At 34.3% G+C, this 21380-nt stretch overlaps 1 protein-coding gene across 1 annotated transcript; it reads right to left on the minus strand.

Moving 5' to 3' along the window:
* Window positions 1-1222: 1222 nt before the first annotated feature.
* Window positions 1223-21140, minus strand: LOC147070597 (uncharacterized). Its single transcript, XM_085949220.1, has 18 exons — window positions 20949-21140; window positions 19521-19768; window positions 18717-18849; window positions 17732-17859; window positions 15699-16006; window positions 14899-15021; window positions 12938-13067; window positions 12764-12819; window positions 11930-12020; window positions 11101-11173; window positions 10020-10167; window positions 7183-7350; window positions 6626-6711; window positions 6045-6198; window positions 3237-3354; window positions 2748-2864; window positions 1598-1698; window positions 1223-1402 (listed from the first exon to the last, which is right to left on the minus strand). Exons 1-18 carry the CDS (start codon window positions 21138-21140, stop codon window positions 1266-1268), a joined length of 2511 nt encoding a protein of 836 aa, XP_085805346.1. The 3' UTR covers window positions 1223-1265.
* Window positions 21141-21380: the final 240 nt, after the last annotated feature.

Here is a 21380-nt window from a genome sequence, read left to right on the forward strand (position 1 = left end):
CGCGGACCGGTCAACGTTTGATAATTTTATGGCGGCCCGCTGAGAGGGGGGGGGGGGGAGACGTTGATTGTTTATATTTTAGATTGTTTTGATTTAATAATTTTAATTTAATTGTATTTAAACATGCCTTCAAAATAAAATACAGTTACACCGAAAAATGAATATAAAATGATTTAACATTTTAACTCAGAACGCTAAATCAATGAGAAATCCTGAGCTTGTTTCTTTGCAACGAGACGGTTCCATCTGGGGGTAATAGGAGACAATGACACCCGAAGTGTGTTGCATATGTCCAGTTTATTCCGTTGTTTTGTTTTGGTTGCTGTCATTGCAAAAAACCCCGCTTCACACAGATAAGATGTCGGAAATGGCAATAGGGATTTATGTGCTGTGGTGGCAATCTCAGGGTATTCTGCCATGACTTTAATCCAGAACACTTTACCAAAGCTACAATGCCACTGTCGCTCAGCTCCAGATGTCACATATCGCCCCGATATCACAATATTTTGCGCATTGGCAGTATTGGTGCAGCTTTATATCGTCTCTGTTCTGGCAGAACACACTAACTGGAGAATACTAGTTTTGAGTAATTTAACTTTGAAGTTGTTAAAATGTTTGAAATGGTCTATCATGTGAGTTTATTAAGTAATCGTAAAAAGGATGACTTTACAATAAAGACTGTTTATTTATTAAGAAGGTTTCCAGACGGTAAAGTTTGAAATAAGGAACGTTTTGGTATAACTAACTCAATATGTCATTTTTTAGAATTAGTGTCTTCTGCCAGAACAGTGACGATATTATGATTGGCGTTATAAGTATTATTGCATCTAGTCCGATTCACGACATGTTTCCTTCGCAATATATAAGGTAGTTCTCTATAACTTTTATTTTATGCGGATATTACATATCAGTTTGGTGTGACGTCTCTCAGCTCCCGGTGAACCTCGTCCATGGAAGGTCACACAGACCCGAGAGAAATACACCACAGTAAATAAAATGGAAATAAGTTAATGTTGGGCGGCCCGGTACCATTTGATCCACGGACCTGGGGTTGGGGACCACTGCTCTAGAGGGGTAGAAAGTTTTGGTCGTTCAATAGATGACTGAATTTCAAGGTGATTTAACGATCGACAGCCATGAGGGAATGACCAAGAAGACATATATTGATAGAAGATGCAGCAGTATGACATTCTGAAAGATATTAATTTTATTCTTAAATTATTACAATATGTAGGTCCCGTTAAATGTTAGATTATTGATGTGTTTCAGCGTGTTATTGTCATGCAGCAAAATTTTCTGCGCTTCTTGGTTTTGCTGGCCCTTAACTGCAGCCATTGTTGCTGGTTGGGAACATACATCTCTGCAGGCATTATTTCTCCACAGTCATCAGGATTTTCCACATCTGTAATTATTAAATACACGGAAGGTAAAACAGTTTGGTCAAATCAAAATTAGTGGAGAAAATGTTTTTTTTTAACGTTGAAGAAGAAGAAATGAAAAGTAAGTTGAAAAAAAATACAATTAATAGCCTTCAGTGCCGGGAATTAAATTGATACAACTATTTGATTAGTAAATGATTATTGAAGAATTTTTATACCTAATTGCGACGCCACTCTTTGGTTAGTCTGAGGAACATCGTGCATAGCGATTGGATCACCAGGTGAATGCAGTAAGAGTCTTCCAACTCCCTCGCACCTCCTAAAAAAAAGATACTGTTAAAAAAGACACTCAATATTTCTCATAAAGAATAATATAAGTAACAATTAGAAAGCAAAAAGTTTATCTTGATACATGGCTGATTGATGATATTGAAATCCCCTCGCATTTATCTATTCCTTCCCCTCATCTTGAAAGTATTCGACACTTATTATTTGTGTGTATTGTATCGTCCCTGTAGGATTGGTTTGTCGAATAGACCAAATGTCAAATGTTCATGAGACGAAAAACAAATTTCATTATCCTATATTTAAATACATGGAGGTATTTAAATTGTCGTTTTTACAGCATATGAATACTGTATTCATTACAAAGCAATTTAAAGAAAAGGATGGTTCTGGTCCATTTAGATACAAAAAATCATTCTGCAATAAAAGGTCGATTGTGACAAAAACGGATATTCGACAAACCAATCCTATAGCGACGCTATGTCATTTAGGTGCGTTAATGATGCAAGTTTTGGAAAGATTATAATTTGTACTGCGAAGAAGAAAAACGACAAGGTTGACAAAATAATCACGGTGATGTCAGGACAAATTATTTGACATATTAATGTTGCCGTATAACTAAAAATATCCCAACTCAATGAGGAAAAAATGCCATAAGTCATTGTATTTATTTTTATAAATCTGTTTGTATTAATAAAGTGGGGAATAATATCTTTCAATCCTGGCAATATAATATTTTGTATTAAAAATATTTGAGCAGGATACAGTCATGCATGTATTTCGGTTTTGCTGAAACCAAAGGCTACTAGCAATATGAAATAAACAGACAAAATGGTGTTGTTTAAGTGATATACAATTTTCACTCTTAAGCACCATATGGGCCTATGCAGAATGGTGGTTATATTAACAGATGTTTTACGAGGACCGGATGTCATTAACCACTCGACTAATCCGAACCGGCCTTAACTCACTAACTGTCATGGTATTATGCGATTGTTATTTTCTTTTTACTGAATTTCACTTATCTTTGTCTAATCCTAAGATTGCATGAATGAAAATTCCAAAACCCTCAATCATAATTACCTCAGAACTTCATTGTTAAGCATTTGCTTCCGCGTCAGATCAGTAATAACTTGACATTCTGTGAGCCATATTCTTACAGCATCAAAGTCCACAAGTAATTGTTCCGCTGCGGCATTGCTGAAACCACAGAACAGATTAATAAATATAATTCCGATAGGCTATACCCAACACACTTACATTTTGACGCAGGGTTTTGAATGTATGAGTGTTCTACGAAAATGAAACACATTATAGATGTGCAATAGTGTGTATTGCAACCTTCAAATACACCAATATTGAATGAGTGTCAGTGTATAAACCGAGAGCAGTTGTCAGAATGAAGGTGTTTAAGTTTATCCCATATTCTTGCACACTCAAGATGGGTTGCCTGATACTCCACATCCGTTAGGTATTTCAATTCTCATTAATTCTGTGTTCCCTGCTGAGAAATGCTTATATTTTTATAAGTTTATCTATTCACTTAAGCCTTTTAATATTCAATATTGTTACCTGAATTTCACTTTGTAGACGTAAATGTGGTTAAGCCACGATTCGCACATTATTTTTAAAACCATGTTGACGATTAATTTGTCACTCGTGGCTTTGACTACCGGCAGGAGGACACGATCTGGAAATTTATTGATCTGACATTAAAACTTTCACAAGAATATCATGCATTTAAAATTACAGTTAGAGCTGTCAAATGAGTCATCGGTCATACCGAAAATACAAATAAGCAGATGTGATATTGACTGCTTAATCTTCAAACTGGCTAACTCCATTTGAGCAAATTGTTCAGGAAGAAGAAAAAACTTAAATAAATTATTAATTAAATTTAACAATTCCAAAAAAACATGGAATTTTTTTTTACAAATAAGCAAACAGAATTAATACACTATTTCAGCTTCCCTTTTATATATAAAGAGGGGAGTTCCATTTACGATATTGGAAATTTGGCACCTGCAGTTAGATGGCTGTTTTGTGTGAAGATGAAGATGAAGATGAAGATGAAGATGTGAAGAAGTTTGAAATTTTATGAGCATAGAAAATATGCGGTATAACATAAGTAATGCTATCAAAATCTCATTTTTGGTCAAAAGTGCTTTTAGCTGGTTTGCAGATTAACACAATCACTGCTGACCTTTTAATTACCACATTTAAGTAACACATTAATTATATCTAATGGCCAACTGCTCCAAACGCGCCAGTCGTGGTGTTAGCACTAAATGAGCTTTAAGCAGTTGATATGCATACAAATTTATGGTGGATTGATATCATATGGTTCAGTAGAAAGATGTGTTTCATTTTAACAGTCATATCTATTTTTATTTTTTTTTTCGACCATGTCCGATCCTAATAGGATCATATGGGCCTCCACAGAGTAGAGGTTTGTATTAACAGATTTTGTTTTTTACGAGAAATGGATGTCAGCCACTTGCTCAACCTATGGGATAATATTATTATCTACGTATCAAAGTTTCTCATCCATTGTACAAGTTCATTGTACTGCATATCTTTTGGAGAAGTATGCACGATTAATATACTATATTATGAATCACACATATGAGGCGTCTAATTCCAAAAAGCGATAAGTCCACATTTGGTCAAAATCGAGAAAAAAATACGCACGTATTCTTTTTACACAATATGTATTGATTTATAAATTCCAAACGCGACATAACCCTACGAAAAAAAATATTTCAAGTCTCGATTTATTACAAAAAGCGCCAAGTCCATGTTTCATATTATTTAAAGCTTGGTTGATTTCGCTCGTGTTTAAGTCAACCAATAAGGGAATGTTCAATATTGGAAATGGCGTCTCCGATGCTGTAGCATCTGGTAAACTCATGACAGTGCCACGGAAATATGTGCCATATGCGGAATAAATTAAAAAGTGAGGTACAAGTAGCGCTACGTCCAATTTTATTTTGCCTATATTTATTACATTTATGAGTTTTTGAAATTGCCATTTGGTTCTAATTTCGACATAGAATACAATGGAAAAAATTATCTCACTATAAAACAAATAATTGAAGCTTGAAACATAAAAATGTTGTTTCCCGAAAATATTGAATTGTGGACTTGTCGCTTTTGTAACTAGACGCCTCATATGTACAGTTTATTTCATACCCCTTGAATTGAACCAACAAAGAACAAGTACATAATGTTTTTAAATACATTATAATATATCGACAACGATGTCCGAATCTGATCATTTTGTATTTTGTTCAATCAAAACAAATAAGAAGGTCCACCGTAACACTTTCCATTTTATTATAGTGAAATGCCTGTTTGACGCTTGCATTCTAATTCCATTCATTAACCACGGCAGATTACAAGGGCTTAAAGCAACCGTATACTGAAGTTCAAGAACAGTTGGCAGATACTAGATATGAGAGTGACCATACTGTCTCACGTCACATCACAGGTGAAGTAGCGATATTGGACCTGTCTCTTACGTTGACTGTTAAAAAAATGATAGTCATATAGGTAAGTATAATTTACAGATGTTATCTGTCATTTGTTTAATAAATAAAAAAATTTAGTTCTATTGAAAATGACGATTATAACTAACCTTCGAAACATTCCCAATGGAAATTCTAATATTCTTATATTATGTTAGTGATAAAACTTGAAAACAAAATGTCAATAGACACCTCAAATTCGGAACTATCCGTATCTATCGACAAAAAATAAAACACACTTGTCACCGAACAGTTGATACAAACTGACATTGTCCATCCGAAAGTGATGTAAAACTAATTAACCTTATCTCATTATATTATTATTATAAGACTACAATGTAAAATATGACATATACCTGGGTCTGGCAAATACACATTGTTTTTCAATTTGTGTTTGAGTCAGGGTATGGACGTAATAGGTTGAGCAAGTATGTAGCTGACATCCATTTCTCATAAAAAAAATTTTTTTTTTAATACAAACCTCCACTCTGTCGAGGCCCATATGATCTTATTAGGATTGGACATGGTCATAAAAAAATAATGTCATCACCAGTGAAACAATAAAGGTAACATAAAAAACAGGTCTGTGTTTTTAAAATTTTTAATTAATCGCTGTTAGTAGCACTTAATATTTTTGTAATTATCACCATCCACAAGGAGTCTCGGCCTCCTCTAACAATAGATTCGAAATCAACTAGCATCGACGCTAACACCATCAGCCCGTCAAAGCCCCAGATGTTCAATTCCTCCTCACATTTTAGGACTTTTGCGTATTAATTTTTCGGTTCCAAGTTATGATTCATCTACGCGCGCACTGCACTGTACACAATAATATTATGCTTCAAATAATTACCTAAATAAGAATGAACGTATTTTGAATGCTCTATTCGTGTTGGATAAGTAACAGACTTCCACGCCAAATTTGAAGGGAATATCATTGTCAGATGAGCAAGACTAGTGGTGCCACATATTGAAGCCAATACTTGAACACATTCTTCAGGGGCTTTCTGTAAACAATTATAATCAAATAAGATTAAAACCAGCTGTAAAAATTATATATATCAAACTGGTAGAAGCTACGAAGAAAATGGGGCTCCAGGATAATCAAGAAAATGCTCTGATGTCTCACATGTGATCGGGATATGACTTTGTTGCCCAAGCCACGTATCAAGGATGGAAGATACCCAAGATGTTCCTTTTCAATACCAGAAGGAAAAAGAAGTAGGATGAAGAGACCTAAGATAAGATGGTTAGATTGTGTAGGACGAGACATAGTACCACTGGCGAGGGGTGGAGGTAGGCTGTTAAGATTTGACAAAAATAATGCACAGTAAACTTTGTCAGTTAGAATTATTTGTTTTCATATAACCAATAATACAATTTGCAGATGGTACTGGTTAGTTTTTAAAATTTGCAACGCAACTAGGTACTTACTTTCAATTTTTGAATATTGACTTTGATTTCTGATACGAGCTTTTCCCTCATTTTAGCGCAGACATGCTCATGGACTCCCAATTTTCCTGAAATATTATAACTGATATTATATAGATAATACATAATTTGAAAACACCTGTGAAAAAAATATATAACCGCTAGAAAAAATATTTTTGAAAAAACCGCTAAGCTATGCTTGTCCTATCTAATTCATATACTTAATTAATACTGTCTCAGGTGTTTTTAAATTATAATTGTTCAATAAAGATTGTTATAATCTTAAATCTTGAATTATTCCTTGAAGAAAAAAAAAGAAAGTAATCATGTTAGTTTTGAAATCGTATCAACAGATGCTTCCAACTGTATCTATCTAAAGTCTATTTCACCATAAATGAGTTTTATTATACAAATATATCATTACAGTTGAATTCGACCCCATATACACCAGTTAAATTAATAAGCTAACCAAATACCATCTTGTGGTATTGACCTTTAAATTAATATATTTAAAGAATATGGCAGTCAATTGCAGTGTGAGGTTTTTAATTAACACTTACCGCCATCTATGACTACAGTATGGTCAGCAAATCTCAAATTTGACAGCTGCTCTAGGCACATTTGAATGTCATTATGCGTTATTCGAAAAAAACAATTCATGTCCCACACGTTTGCGAGCCTTCTAGTTTCAGCAAGACACCATAGGCGGCAGGTGTGGACTGAATGATCTAAAATTAAAACAAATATAATATTATGTCAGTTATCTAATATCGTCACTGTTCTGGCAGAAGACACTAATTCGAAAAAATGACATATTGAGTTAGTTATACCAAAATGTTCCTTATTTCAAACTTTACCGTCTGGAAACCTTCTTAATAAATAAACAGTCTTTATTTTAAAGTCATCCTTTTTACGATTACTTAATAAACTCACATGATAGACCATTTCAAACATTTTAACAACTTTAAAGTCAAATTACTCAAAACTAGTATTCTCCAGTTAGTGTGTTCTGCCAGAACAGAGACGATATAATACAATAAATTTAGCTAAATGCCCCGGGTTATTGCAGCCATCATGAATGCAAACTGTGCACTATAATGCAGAATCAGCTACTACAGCATTATACCCCGTTTAGACGTGTAAGGATTTACTGCTGGCAGTACGTATTATCACGGCTATAACAAGAAAATGTACATGTTAACATGTATTATACTGTAGTTGCATGAATCAAAAAAGTTCGGAAGCTTCTGAATTTTGATGCGACGGTTAGACGATAGTGGCGAACCTGCTGGCAAAAAAACGAACTACACTGCGGAGAGACTCATTTTGAGGTTAACCGATTTTTACGACCTGTCAAATAGTACCATAAAATAACAACATTGCGTCTCGCTTACTCTTGAAGAATGAGATTGGAGAGACAGTCAGCACTGTGTAAATAGTTATCGTCACATAGTTTAAAATACACATTATTGCTGCCAGTAAATCCATACACGTTGTCATCTCCCTCCATTTTAGAAAGTGGTAAGATGCTGTCACACTTTGTTTCTTTGTATGGTTCTTCGTCTAGATTCGGGACTTGGAGTAGGACAAATAACACACCGGAATTGTGACCAAAAACGATGAGTTTTATTTGCGTTAATATCTACTAGGTTACTACATTTTATATAATTTTTTTACGGAGGACGAAATGTATATGTTTACGATTTGGCTGTCTGCCGCGTTCTGGCGACATTTTATGTTTCGTTGCATGTGACGTTGCAGATATTTTTAAACGGCCAGGATCTACAGCATTACCGGCTATAACATTATTAATTTCGTGATCAACCCTTACTATTTGTTGGTTTGATACCGATTTGGGCCTCTCCAGATTCACAGAGACGTGTACAGGTGCTTTTGGCCAGAAGAACAAGTAGTTAAGTGAATACGTGTATTAAATAAGGCTCTAAGTACCAAAAAGTAGTATTGCCTGTAGTTACAAAATACCGAGTCATTGCAGTAAAATTTTATGAAGCAGGCCTTTTGAAAAATGTAGTTTTACAAGGTGAAGCAATCACGGCAGCTTCTATAATTTTAGGTATTAAGAACTCGCAAGTGTCAACACACCATCATCAGCTATCTTATATTGAATTCCGTTGACCACTGCAGTGCTACTTACACCATTATAAATAAAACACGCCAACGGACTTATAACGTCGACAGGTTTAATTATTTTGCTGTATTTTTTTGACTTATTGGCGTTGGTATGTAGAACATTTTTCTATAAAAATGTCAGTTTTTATTATTTTGGTACTTAGCGCCTTAATTAATACACGTATTCAAGTGTCATTTAGGTAACTCAATCAGCCTATTTGAATTGCCTCCATCAACCAGCCTACTTGTGATAGCAGATGAATATTGATATTAATATAAAGTATCAGCGGGACTGGAATGGGTTTTTTACATACCGTGGGGAACTTCAGTGAAGTAATGATAGGTGGTTATATCTGTCTGGAACATTATTTTAAAGGATAAAAAAAACAATGTTTTGAAATTGGTTAGAAAAAATTGTAAATACAAATTTAGAGCACTTTATATCAAAATAAATAAAGGGTCCGGTCCAGTGGGTCTATTCCAATGATACTCAACCTTTTTTTTCTTCGAGCCAAATGCGTATATTTGTAAAGTAACGCGGGCCGCGTCACTACTGGTGTGACGAAAAAAATCATGAAACCCCCTTTTTTACAAAACATTTTTGAGATTTAAAAAATTATGCATGTTTTTTAAATTGATCATGTGCAATAGCAACACTCATATACCAGATCTGATGTGGACCATGATGACAATCCTCTTCGGGTGTCACTATCTGTGCGTCAAAGTCGAAACGAATCTCAAGATATACGAAATTCCTGATAGTAAATGTGTTTCGGGCCGCACATAAAAGCTTAAAGGGGCCGCAGGTTAAGTATTGCTGGTCTAAAGTATCAAAAAGCGCTATGTTTTAAAAGCCTCTCTGTAGGCTGTGCTAATTTTTGGAGCGAGATTGACAGTTTAGATGGCTTACTTATTGTAACAATGATAATACATAAATAATTATGATAAAATACCGTCAATAGCTGCCTTGTCTATAATAGAATAGACCCACAGGAGAAGAAAGGGGATGTCAATTTTGTTAAAATGTTCAAGAGACAAAATTTATTAACATTGCAACACTAAAACTGGAATATTATCTTATGACTTCAAGCTTTTTTTCTCTATAGTATTTCAGATATAAAAGTACACAAAATTTGTCTCTAGATGGCATTCAAATCTTAATTTAGTGACATTATGGCTTTTCCCCTGCACCTTCTAAATATAATTATTAGCATCCCTTTTCAACGTATGCATTTACTACTTATTATATAGCAGTAACTTTAATTACCCAATCTATGCAGGGTTGGTATTTGCTCCACCAGAGGCAGCTCATCGACAGGGGCTCCCATTATGTAATCGCATGTCACTTCACATTGATTGCTCAGCATTACCAGATCTTGTAACATTTCCGCGAAACATGCGCCAACTTGAGAACACTAAAATATATTAATCAATCTTTTAAATTTTATATCATTATATTGTGCTGAATAGCAATAGCTTTTAATTTACCGGCCATCCGTATTGATAAAAATATAATACACCATCCCATACAATATCTCTAAACTGAAGTGGACATGTTTTCCAGAATAGGTAAGAATCATTAATTTTTATATACCAAAGAATTATATGTATTTTTACAATACATATCTGGCAATACAGCTGCTAACAAATAGAATTACCTTAAATATATAAATATATATTTGTCTTGAATTAATTATAGGTAAAAGAAATGAGAAAACAAATGAAAATGTGTTAGAGAGAGAAAGACAGGGGGGAGATGTATGAAGAATACACATACAAATAAATGCAGATTCTAAATTTGAAAAATTGGAAGAAATCATTTATTTTAACCGAGTTGTGAAAGAAAGAAATGATACTCTCATAATAGTTTGACAGATACTTACAGTGCTGAAATAGCGTATTTAGTGATTGGAGAATCGAGAAGTTATCCAAGATTTACGCAATAATAAGCTGTAACCTTAGGCAACATACAAAATCAATCAAACAATAGAAACAATTTGGATGAGGAAGAACCATCAGCTAAACGTCGCTAGTTGACAAATGAACACCGGAGCAAAGACAGTAAGACAAAACATACACTTAAACGCATGAAAGAGAGGGATACAGGGAGAAGGCATATGAGAATGTTGACAAATGGTAGGTATTGTTACCTTCCTGATAATATTTTCTAGTAGAATAATAATGATGTAAGTATACAAAAAAAAGATAGATAATTGATTAAAATAACAGTGCTAATCCATAATCTACACTCCCTGTACCCTTTTCCTGTGGGACTACAATCACACCATCATTCTATACAGTCCACTTGCTGGATGTTAAATTAATATTAGTGTTTAATTTTTACATACCTCAGTAATGGATAAGTTAACATATTGACCAGGCTTAATCGGTGTAGCTTCCAAACTTCCAACATAGCATAATCTGTAACAGTAAAATAAAATGACAAACATTTATAATAACGAAAGAAGTTGCATATTATGTAAAAGATGGAACTTTTTGAGGTTTCCTACTGAAAATGCTGATGGGAATTTCAGTTTGTTATAAATGCGCGGTTGCTAAGCGAATCAATCAAAGTTTTTGATGAAAGATAGTGAGTTCTGCTTTATTGGAAAATTTGTTAGATCGACCTGTAGCTAACTTAATCATTGGTCCTAATGGTCTTTTTTTGCCATCACTTACATACTTTTAGGCTCCTTCTATATAGAAAAAGGTTTCTTTGATAATAACACTATTCTATTATATTGTAATGTACATAATAGTGATTAAATTGTGTCAATATTCAAGATTAAAAGTAAGTACAAAAAATTACGCTATTTGAAGAGAGCGTAGAATCATGTTCACGATAAATACAAGTTCCGCACAAGTGATCGATTGGAGAAAAGGAACAGAGAACTGGGCAGAGTTTAAGAGTATGGTTAAAGCAGACATGTTCCATCTCAAGCAGTTGTGCTAGAGAAATAGAAGAAGTGTTATTTCCCTCTTTCCACCTTATCATCTTGGCTTGTCAACATTATACACCCTTACTTTAATTCTTCAATGTATAATGTATCTAACACAAAACAGTATCTCTAACAGGGTTTTAATGCTCCATGCAAATCTTATCATTACATCTTATGTTTGTCATTAAATCTCGTTGGTGTGAAAGAACCAAAATAGTTGGATGCTCTTAAAACATACCTAAATAACTTATCCCACGAAGTGGAGGCTACATGACAACCTAATGCATCGGCCAAACTTTGTAAAGCCACTAACATCAACTGAGGTACATCTGAAAACAAGATATAAACATAACATACATTATGATCTAATAAAAAATGCCTTTTAGTGAGCCTTCGGAGGAAAAACCAAATCGAGAAAAGGAATGCTCATGGCATGACACCATAGCAAATTGTTCCCTACCCCCATTATCACATTTCATCACAAAATATTTTACCCCCCCCCTGTCCTCACTTTTTTAACCATTAAAAGATAAATTTATTAGAAACAATTATTATTGATTTCAGTAGCATCTGCAATATTTTATTCTCAGATAAAAGAAGTTAATATTTTATTAGTTTTCCCTCCCTATCTCCTCATTACTAATCATCATATTATTACTTCCTTCCATTAGGATGTGAGGTCAACTTGAATTTTAATATTCAAGATTGCTATGTTTATTTATGCAAACAACAGAACAGAATAAGATACAAATGTAAAAGTCAGTAGCCATAGATCAAGACTTTGAAGCCAGTTTTTGTTTATGACTTAATGAAAATTAGGCCATAAAGGAATATAAAAAATATTGAATGTTGTCAAATATTAAATGTTCGTTTCGTATAATGTGGCTAAAATTTCAATGTGTATTATGATACAAACGTAACTATTGAAAATAATACACTCAAGTACTGAACCTTCTTACAGCCACACCCAGAAGATAATCAACGTCTTCCCTTAATTTTGCATTCCCTGATGTAAACTATATTTAAATATAAAAATATTTACAGTCAATAATATTTTGTGTGATTTACTTACCATTACCATTTAGAGATAAAAGCCATTCTCTGAGGTGCTGACTTGAATGGGGTGGTCTGTAATATGAATTTAATGTTGATTATATATTATGATTATGTGTCTCTTCTTAACAATGTGACTAAGTGTTTCTTTTGTAAAAAAAAATCAAGTTCCTACTGATCCTACTTCACATACCTGGACGAGAGAGGACTGGCTCCCCACCACAATACTACATGCTCAAGAAAGCTTCCAACGTCTCCCCATAAGATATTTTGATAATATTCCACAACTTGCTCAGCTAAATGATGGCTTATACGTAGCTCACCTAAAATACAAAAGTTATTATCATATAAATACAGTTCATTAATGCTTCCACAATATGTATTGTGAATAAACATAACATAAAAATTTTAAATTCATATTTTATGCAGTTTTGTATGGGATATGTTTCAAAATATTCCGATTATAGATAACCTCCATAGACAATAATGGACTCTGAACATTGTTAGGTACTTGTTTTAGAAAGAAATATGCTTTATTAGTATTTATGTAAATTTATCCTGCCATTGTTTTCAGGGATGAGGAGGAATTGGCCTTACACCTTAGCCCCCCTAATATATCATCACTGTTTTAGCAGAAGACACTAATTCGAAAAAATGACATATTGAGTTAGTTATACCAAAATGTTCCTTATTTCAAACTTTACCGTCTGGAAACCTTTTTAATAAATAAACAGTCTTTATTTTAAAGTCATCCTTTTTACGATTACTTAATAAACTCACATCACTTAATAGACCATTTCAAACATTTTAACAACTTCAAAGTCAAATTACTCAAAACTAGTATTCTCCAGTTAGTGTGTTCTGCCAGAACAGAGACGATATGTAAAATTGCAGTGAAACCTCGATTTTACTTGCTGGAATTCACGTTTTCTGTTATTTGCGTGTAATTTATGCAGTCACTTTTAATTTTAGTATATTTAGTACCCGGTTTTATGTTTTTATTTCCCGCAATATACATACTTCAGAAATACTATATATTCAGAATTCAAATAATTGTTTAAATTAAATTAATTTTAATACATTCGTTCAGCATACGTATGCTTGTATGTTTATAAATGCACAGTGATCAATTTGTTTCTTTTTATAAATACGCCTGCCATGTAAGTGATGCGTATTCCTTTACATTATTCGTTATAGTATTAATGATAATATCTCTGTGCAAATAAATTCGTTTCTCTTTACGCCAACTGTGAAGAATTTGTTTGTTATGTAAATACACCAAATTCAAATTAAAATCATGCTTGGTGGCTCTCTGCTCTGTGAAAGGTAATTGAAAGAGAGGAGGTTACAGTATGATAGTGCACAATAAATTTTAAGCATGAGAATATAATTAGGTATATATCAGTGGCGAAGGGTGGAGGTAGGCTGTTAAGATCCGCCATAAATAGTGCACACTAAACTTTGTCAGTCATACATACATGTTTTCATTGAAATAAGACTACAATTTACAGATGGTATTGGTTAGTTTTTAAATTTCAATTAAACCCTGCGATACCAAGCCATAATAGATAATAGTCAAAAAATACTCGTATATCTATAAAATATCTAAATTATGCAATTAAATCATATATAAATTTAGATATTTTATAGATAGAATAATATTTTTTATGTATTATAGTTTGGTTTAGGCATAGCTTGATGAATTAAAAAAATGAACCAACAATATGTGTAATACGTATTCTTAATCTAACGAAAACAAATAAGTAAGAATGAAAAAATGTGCACAATTTTGTCATATCGCCTAAAATATACCAATACTATTATGGTTTGGTTGAGACAGGGTTTAATTGATTTTTAAAACCCAACCAATACCATCTGTAAAATGTAGTCTTATTTCAATAAAAACATATACATTTGACAGAAAAAGGTTAATGTGCACTATTTATAGCGGATCTTAACAGCCTACCTCCACCCTTCGCCACTGGTATATATTATATATCCGTAGAAGTAGACTGGCTTCATATAGGAAGACCCGGTAACTGGAGAAGTGTGGCGAGAGAGCGGTTGTGGAGGAGGCCAAATCCCACCCTGAGATGTAGCGCCGTGGAAGAAGATATATGATATATAACTTTTAATTAAAATGTTTTTTCAAACCTGATTTGGTTTTCTTAACTCCGTCGTTGCCAAGCATATTTGGAGCTATCCGTAAAGTGGTGTCCAATATTACTTCCACATACGTTTCTTCTCTTCTAATAAGATCATCCAATGTAGATACGCCTGTATTTAGAAACATGGCCGTGATTATTGTGGATAATTCTACAATATCGGCAGGCATCTTGGGAAGAATAGGATATAATACAGTGATGAAGACTGCTTATTGATGTAAGCGATGGGTAACAAAAAAAAGGGCACACTTTTTTTGCCTTCCATATTTTAATAATAATTACATGAATCCCTTTTCTCATGTGTACATTTCCATGTATTAATATAATATTTTTTATTAATTAATACATAATAATTAGTGTATTTTAATTAATTTATACATTTAAAAATTATTTTCATTAGGCAAATTCACAAAAATAATTACAGCAGAGTTTCAAACCAAAAATCGACAGCAAAAGACGAAGACCGCCATCGGCACACTTTTATTTTCATATAATTTGCATACAGTTTGCTGCCAGACGACTAGTTTTTATATACATTGTGAATATTTTACTTATAATGTTACCGCCGATTTCCATAATTTTTTTAAAATTTTTTTAAATAATTATTATGCTTGTAGAAATTCAGATTCAATTAATATTACATAGATGTCACTGTGCGTAATTTAAATACGCTGTCAAATAAAAATGTCTATTTAAATCATTTCTGACACTAAACACATTTCTTTACAAGTTAAGATAGAAGCGCAAAATGGAGTTTTCGACACTGGAATAATCATAATGGTTTCTTACCTCTATACTGATAGCTATTATCAGTATCTTCGTAATATTCGTTCAACGATGAATACGGTATTTCACTTTCAGATGTTGCCTCACATGTTGATGATAAGTCTTTCGCAGGGATCGGATCCTTTTCAACAATCGTTTTCTCGGGAATTTGCTTTGGCTGATTAATCTCCTTTTCCTTGGCAATTTTTGCTTCTTTAATCTCGTGTTTCCTTGTTTTAGGCACTGACAGATTGTTTTTATTGTTTTTATCGGTAACGTTAACTCTATCATGATCATGTTCCACGGGGGGAGTCATGTGCTTTGTTAATGCCCTAGTAATTAATTTACCATTAGCAAACAACAAATTTACGACAACACAATACCATATAAAATTATCGTAATAATCTAGCATTGTACAACACAATAAAACATGTAGCAATATTCATCCATTTCTGATTATACCGCGTTTGTTTAAAATACAGTATTATAGTTGTACCACAGTGAGAGTAAGGTTTGCAGTGCGATGAGGGGATCCTGGCATTGTGTAAGCAGCCACCATTTCTTCCTATGAGCAAAAATGGGGCAGGAGTAATTTGTATATCGTCTATAGTCATTATCACCGATAGTATTGTTTTACTTAGCCCACCTATTGCCCTTTAATGTTACCTGACCGAACTATCGAACCTTGATTACAATATATGGCTCATTGATAGCAATAAAAGTGTCATAATTATAAACCAGAAATCTATTTTCCGTAACATAGGTAGATAGTTATTATTATTGGTACGATGGCCGAGCAACTAATGTGTCGACTTATAATGTCGTAGGTCTCAGATTTGAATCCAGGGTCTGGCAAATACACATAAGTATTATTTTTCAATGTGTGTTTGAAGTCGGAGTATGGACCTATTAGGTTGAGCAAGTGGCGAACATCCATTTGTCATAAAAACAAAAATCTGTTAATACAAATCTCCACCTAACCGAAAAAAAAATATTTTTTTAAAAACGGTACATGTTCAAACACGCGCGTTACCATGATCTTACTCCCTACTTCATTTATCGTTTGTCAATTTATGGCTATGGCCGTATGTTGTAGCTTAGCTACTGGGAAATGCCAATAGAAATGGCGTATTTCAAAAAAATACTACCTTATTCTTAGGTCAATAATTATTATAAAGCAAAGATTATTCGTAGAATGTTTATCACATTTGAATGGTCAAAGACATAGCTTATAATCAGTATCTTTAGAATTATTTTAAAATATGTAAATCTTGCCAATTTTTTGAATAATAAAATGCCTAATTCTTGTCAAATTTGGGATCACAGAGATTATCAATATAATTTTTTATCGTAAATATTTCACTATAATAATATCGACATAAATTTTACTAATGGTTTTATAAATGCTTTTAAAAATTAATAACCATAAAAAATCTTAACATGGATGTACTGAAATATGACTATATTCTAAAACATTAGATCGAGAGGTTTAAATGAATACTATTTTATGTAATAGTTACCAAATGTTGAAAATAAATATAAAGGATAATAAGGCTTCAAAATTATATAAATAGATTATCTACAACGTTTAAGGAATGTCCAGGATCATGCTTTGAAAATATCATAAATGCTCCATTTTGACCTACGCGGCGCACATCCCCTCTAAGAGTTAAGCAACATGTATAGACACTGCGGATGCCAGAAGAGAACCTCAACCTGGCTTGCCTGTTCTTCAAGCCGACCGGATTCCGGCGTCCTGGAAGGCCGCTAAATACTATTCACAGAGTGTATACGGCGGAGCTACGGGATGCTGGTTTGACCAGGAACGAAGCAAGAAGACTGGCGAGCGACAGGGATTCTTGGAGGCACCGCGTAGTGTCCATATGCTCCAATTAAGGGGCGGATATGGCCAAAGAAGAAGAATAGACGCAGTACTAAGTATCTAGCCCTAAGCCTAAATATCTAACAAACCTGGTAAAAAAAACCATATACATTTGAAAGTAATTTTAAATATAGTATTGCTTAGATATTATTATGTAGTTGTAGAAGATTCATACTGATATATTTCCAAGCTGGAGTTATCGGAGCACGCATCGCTGTCGTTTGGGTTGCACGGTTTATAATTTATTAGAAGGCAGTCAATCAAACTGTGGCAACAATATTCAGCTCGACTCTGCGCTAAAACCTGAAAATTTAAATTCTATTACACACAGGGAGTCTTCGAGCGTTATGTATCAATAATCGGAAAAGAAGAAAAAAATGTCAAAGAAGAAATCAATAAGATAATATTGATATTATAACGACTGTTGAAGGCCTTACTTCTTCGAAAATAATGAAAGAGCGACCATTATAGCCGGGCCACACCGGACGACCAGACCGATGTATGCAGTTATATGGACCATGCCACACCTGGTCGCCCAGTAGTCGCGCAAGCAATAAAGTCAGGCGATCAGTAAAATCTCGTTCTTGCGGTCGGTCTGGTCTCCCGGTCTCTCTGGTCGGGTGACGGTAGCGATGTATGAAAACATATAGCTATGTATTGAGCGCTGCCACACTGGGCGATCAGTCGCGGGCTCGCGGGCAGCCACGCCGCGGAGAGAACGTATTTTTTGCATAACTTGCGTGTACATTCATTATTATTATTTATTGGCTGCCACTCTGGTCGCTTGCAAGTCGCCCGAGTAAATCACCCGAGAGACCACAGTCCCGCGACTGGTCTCGAGACCAGAGTCACCCGGTGTGGCCCGGCTCTTACGGTCAATGTCGTCCGCTATAGGAAATGATAACTGACTTTTTGTGGCTGGAATTGAAAGATTTTGATTAGGACAACATGTGGTTCCAATAGTATGGAGCAACATGCCATACTGCTCGTGAAACACTGGCTGTATTGCGTGTAAAAACAAATTCATACCAGAGCTTGGATAACCCTTTATATTGAAATATAACGTATTTTCAGCTGTTAAAGGGTCATGTTAGACTTCATTCCTGTCGTCATTCAGTGCTTTTCAATCTATGAATTATTTAAATTGAATCGTTTCCCACCTGAAGTATTTTTGTTATTGAGATTTTTTTAGCCTGGTGAACGATGATCGGACAAGTGTTGCTGCAAACATTGAACTTAGATGTGAATCCCTTGCTGGTTAGAGATGAAAGTTCATTATATAATGTTGCCAACCTGAAAATATTAGTCGCACCACTGTATTTTAATCTAATTAATAAATTGGTTGACTATAATTGGGGGACCGAAGATTTAGTGTCCTTACACATTAGGGTTTTTTTAAAAGCGTCACAAATTCCTCAAAAAATGCCTGCATACGTGTGAGTCGCAATAAGTGGCACCACTTTTTCTTAATAAAATTATATTAAAACTTAATTTTTTACTAACATTTCAATTGCACTCGTTAGAACTCTTACATATTGTCATATAATATATGCGTCACATCTAAATGTTTGTAAATAGGAACCAGCGTGAGTAGCGGGCGTTTGTGACGCTAAAGTGCACGAGTTCTAAAGAGTGCAATCGAAATGTTAGTAAAAAATTAAGTTTTTTACATTAAGTACCACTACCTACCTAAATATGCATGAAACAGAATTTAAATAATATGTAGGAGCCTGCTTGTGATACAGTCCATTGATTCGGGCCGCTTTAGAGGGCTGGGCCACGTACACAGGATAAACGAGTCACACATAATAATAAAAATGACACCTCGTACAAGATCGAAGAATAGTGTTGAGTTGGATTTAGATCTAGATGGAAGTATATGGATGCAAGAGAATGGCAAAACCTCTGCACTTCTGCAGTCATGATACAATGGTTAGTCTAGAGTTAGTGAAAGTATTTCTTACCCAAAAGATATTTCCAGAAGTTTACACCTGTCTTCCCGATGTAGACAGGATTTGAAGATACAGTTGACTAGATAATTGAGTAAAAATGAAAGCGTAAATCTTTTTCTGTACAGAATATCCATTGCCAAGTTCTTTTTGTGATTCATAACCAAGTTTTCATTGTTGTGCGCTATTCTTGTAAGTTTTGGATTCAGTTTGAAATAAAATTTCACTAATTTCGAAAGCGAGTTCAAAATATTTTCAAGTGCCTGAGGATAAACAAAAAAATTTGTAAGTAAGTATACCTACTGTATTCATTCAGCGCATCTATTCTATACACAAGACTGCTATCGGCCGCTATCGAGGATAGTTTATCATATGTTTGTACCCACGATGGCTGCGCGGCTTAAGCGTCGTGGTTCCCAGGTTCAAATCCTGGGTCTGGCAAGTACACATATTGTTTTTTAATTTGTGTATGAGTCAGAGTATGTGCCTAATAGGTTGAGCAAGTGGCTGACATCCATTTCTCGTAAAAACAAAAATCTGTTAATACAAACCTCCACTTTGTGGAGGCCCATATGATCCTATTAGGATCGGACATGGTCGAAAGAAGAAAGATTGAAGTATTATAATTGTTACAATAAGTTAGCCCTCTAAACCTAAATAGACAAACTGTCTAATTCCCTTTAAGAGTTAGCACAGCCAAGAGAGGTGCTGTTAAAACATAGCGCTTATTGTACCTAACAATTACAACTTCATCTTCTTCGATGGCACTCAGCTCAAGTCGAGCCCTGGCCTTCTCCACCGCCGTCCTCCAGCCGGAACGGTCCTCCGCACGTCTTTTCCATTTCATGATTTTTAGCAGCTGATTGGCATCTTTTGTAATGTTGTCACCTCACCGTGTGCGTGGCTTTCCCACTGGCCTTTTCCCCCCTGGGTTTTCTTCGAGGATCTTCTTCGGTATCACATGGCTTGCCCAGTTCAGCCTCTGGAGTTTTATGAAGGTGGAGAGTTTTGAATCTTGGTATAAGCGGTATAGTTCCATGTTGTACCTAATTCTCCACTCCCCACCATCATTCATGGGTCCGTATATCCGCCTCAGGATCTTTCTCTCAAAGCAATCCACCATTTCAGCTGCTTTCACATTTATCGTCCAATTACATATTAACATTAAATAACATTAATAACAATTACAACTAACTTATTGTAAAAATTATAATACCTCAATACAAAAAAATTAACAACTACCCTCGATAGCAGTCTTGTGTATAGAATAGATGCGCAGGTCATAGAAATGTCCACTGAACTAACCGTCTTTATTTGTGAAATTGAGTTATCAGTGAATTTTCAGAAATTTTATTCTTATTAGTAATGTCTTAATAGTTGAAATTAAGAGAAAGACAAAACTCTATTACGATAACGAACGATTGAGAAAGTTTTAAACATTACCTGAATATGTCCTAAATTCTCCACATAGTTCTTGCCACATGTTTTACTTCCGGGGGTGTACGGATTCCAATTATTTTCAACATTTAATATCTTTATAATCATTATAACTGTGGCACTCTCGATGTCTTTGAATTGAGAAAATATTTTGACACTCTCGATTACCTCGAGGGCCAGCCATTTTGTTGTATTCATCATAATGATTTGGTTCACTTCATCTTTCTATTTTATATATTTTTTTGTCATCGAGCTGAGAACAAAAAGGTCAAGGACAAAGAAGCAAAAAATGAACAATTTAAAATGGATTTCAAGTAAATAATACTCTCCCATAAAATAGTTACACCAAAGAACTTGAACTAGAAATAGAAAAATATTACCTTCAATATATTTAAGACAGAGGTTTAGTGCGGCATTTGAATGTATGAAATTTGCTTG

The sequence above is a fragment of the Rhyacophila brunnea genome, unplaced genomic scaffold, assembly GCF_057557595.1.
Source record: "Rhyacophila brunnea isolate RB1 unplaced genomic scaffold, BYU_Rbru_1.0 scaffold_21, whole genome shotgun sequence".
Classification (NCBI taxonomy): Eukaryota; Metazoa; Arthropoda; class Insecta; order Trichoptera; family Rhyacophilidae; genus Rhyacophila; species Rhyacophila brunnea.

Bases quoted from the DNA above. Each gene is read 5' to 3' on its own strand.
- LOC147070597 (XM_085949220.1), bottom strand. From the start codon at position 21,140: ATGAATACAACAAAATGGCTGGCCCTCGAGGTAATCGAGAGTGTCAAA. The intron at 12,021-12,763 runs GTAAGTAAATCA...TCTTGTTTTCAG, and splicing joins TTTATCTCTAAATGGTAATG to ATGTACCTCAGTTGATGTTA. The intron at 1,403-1,597 runs GTATAAAAATTC...TAATAATTACAG, and splicing joins AAGAGTGGCGTCGCAATTAG to ATGTGGAAAATCCTGATGAC.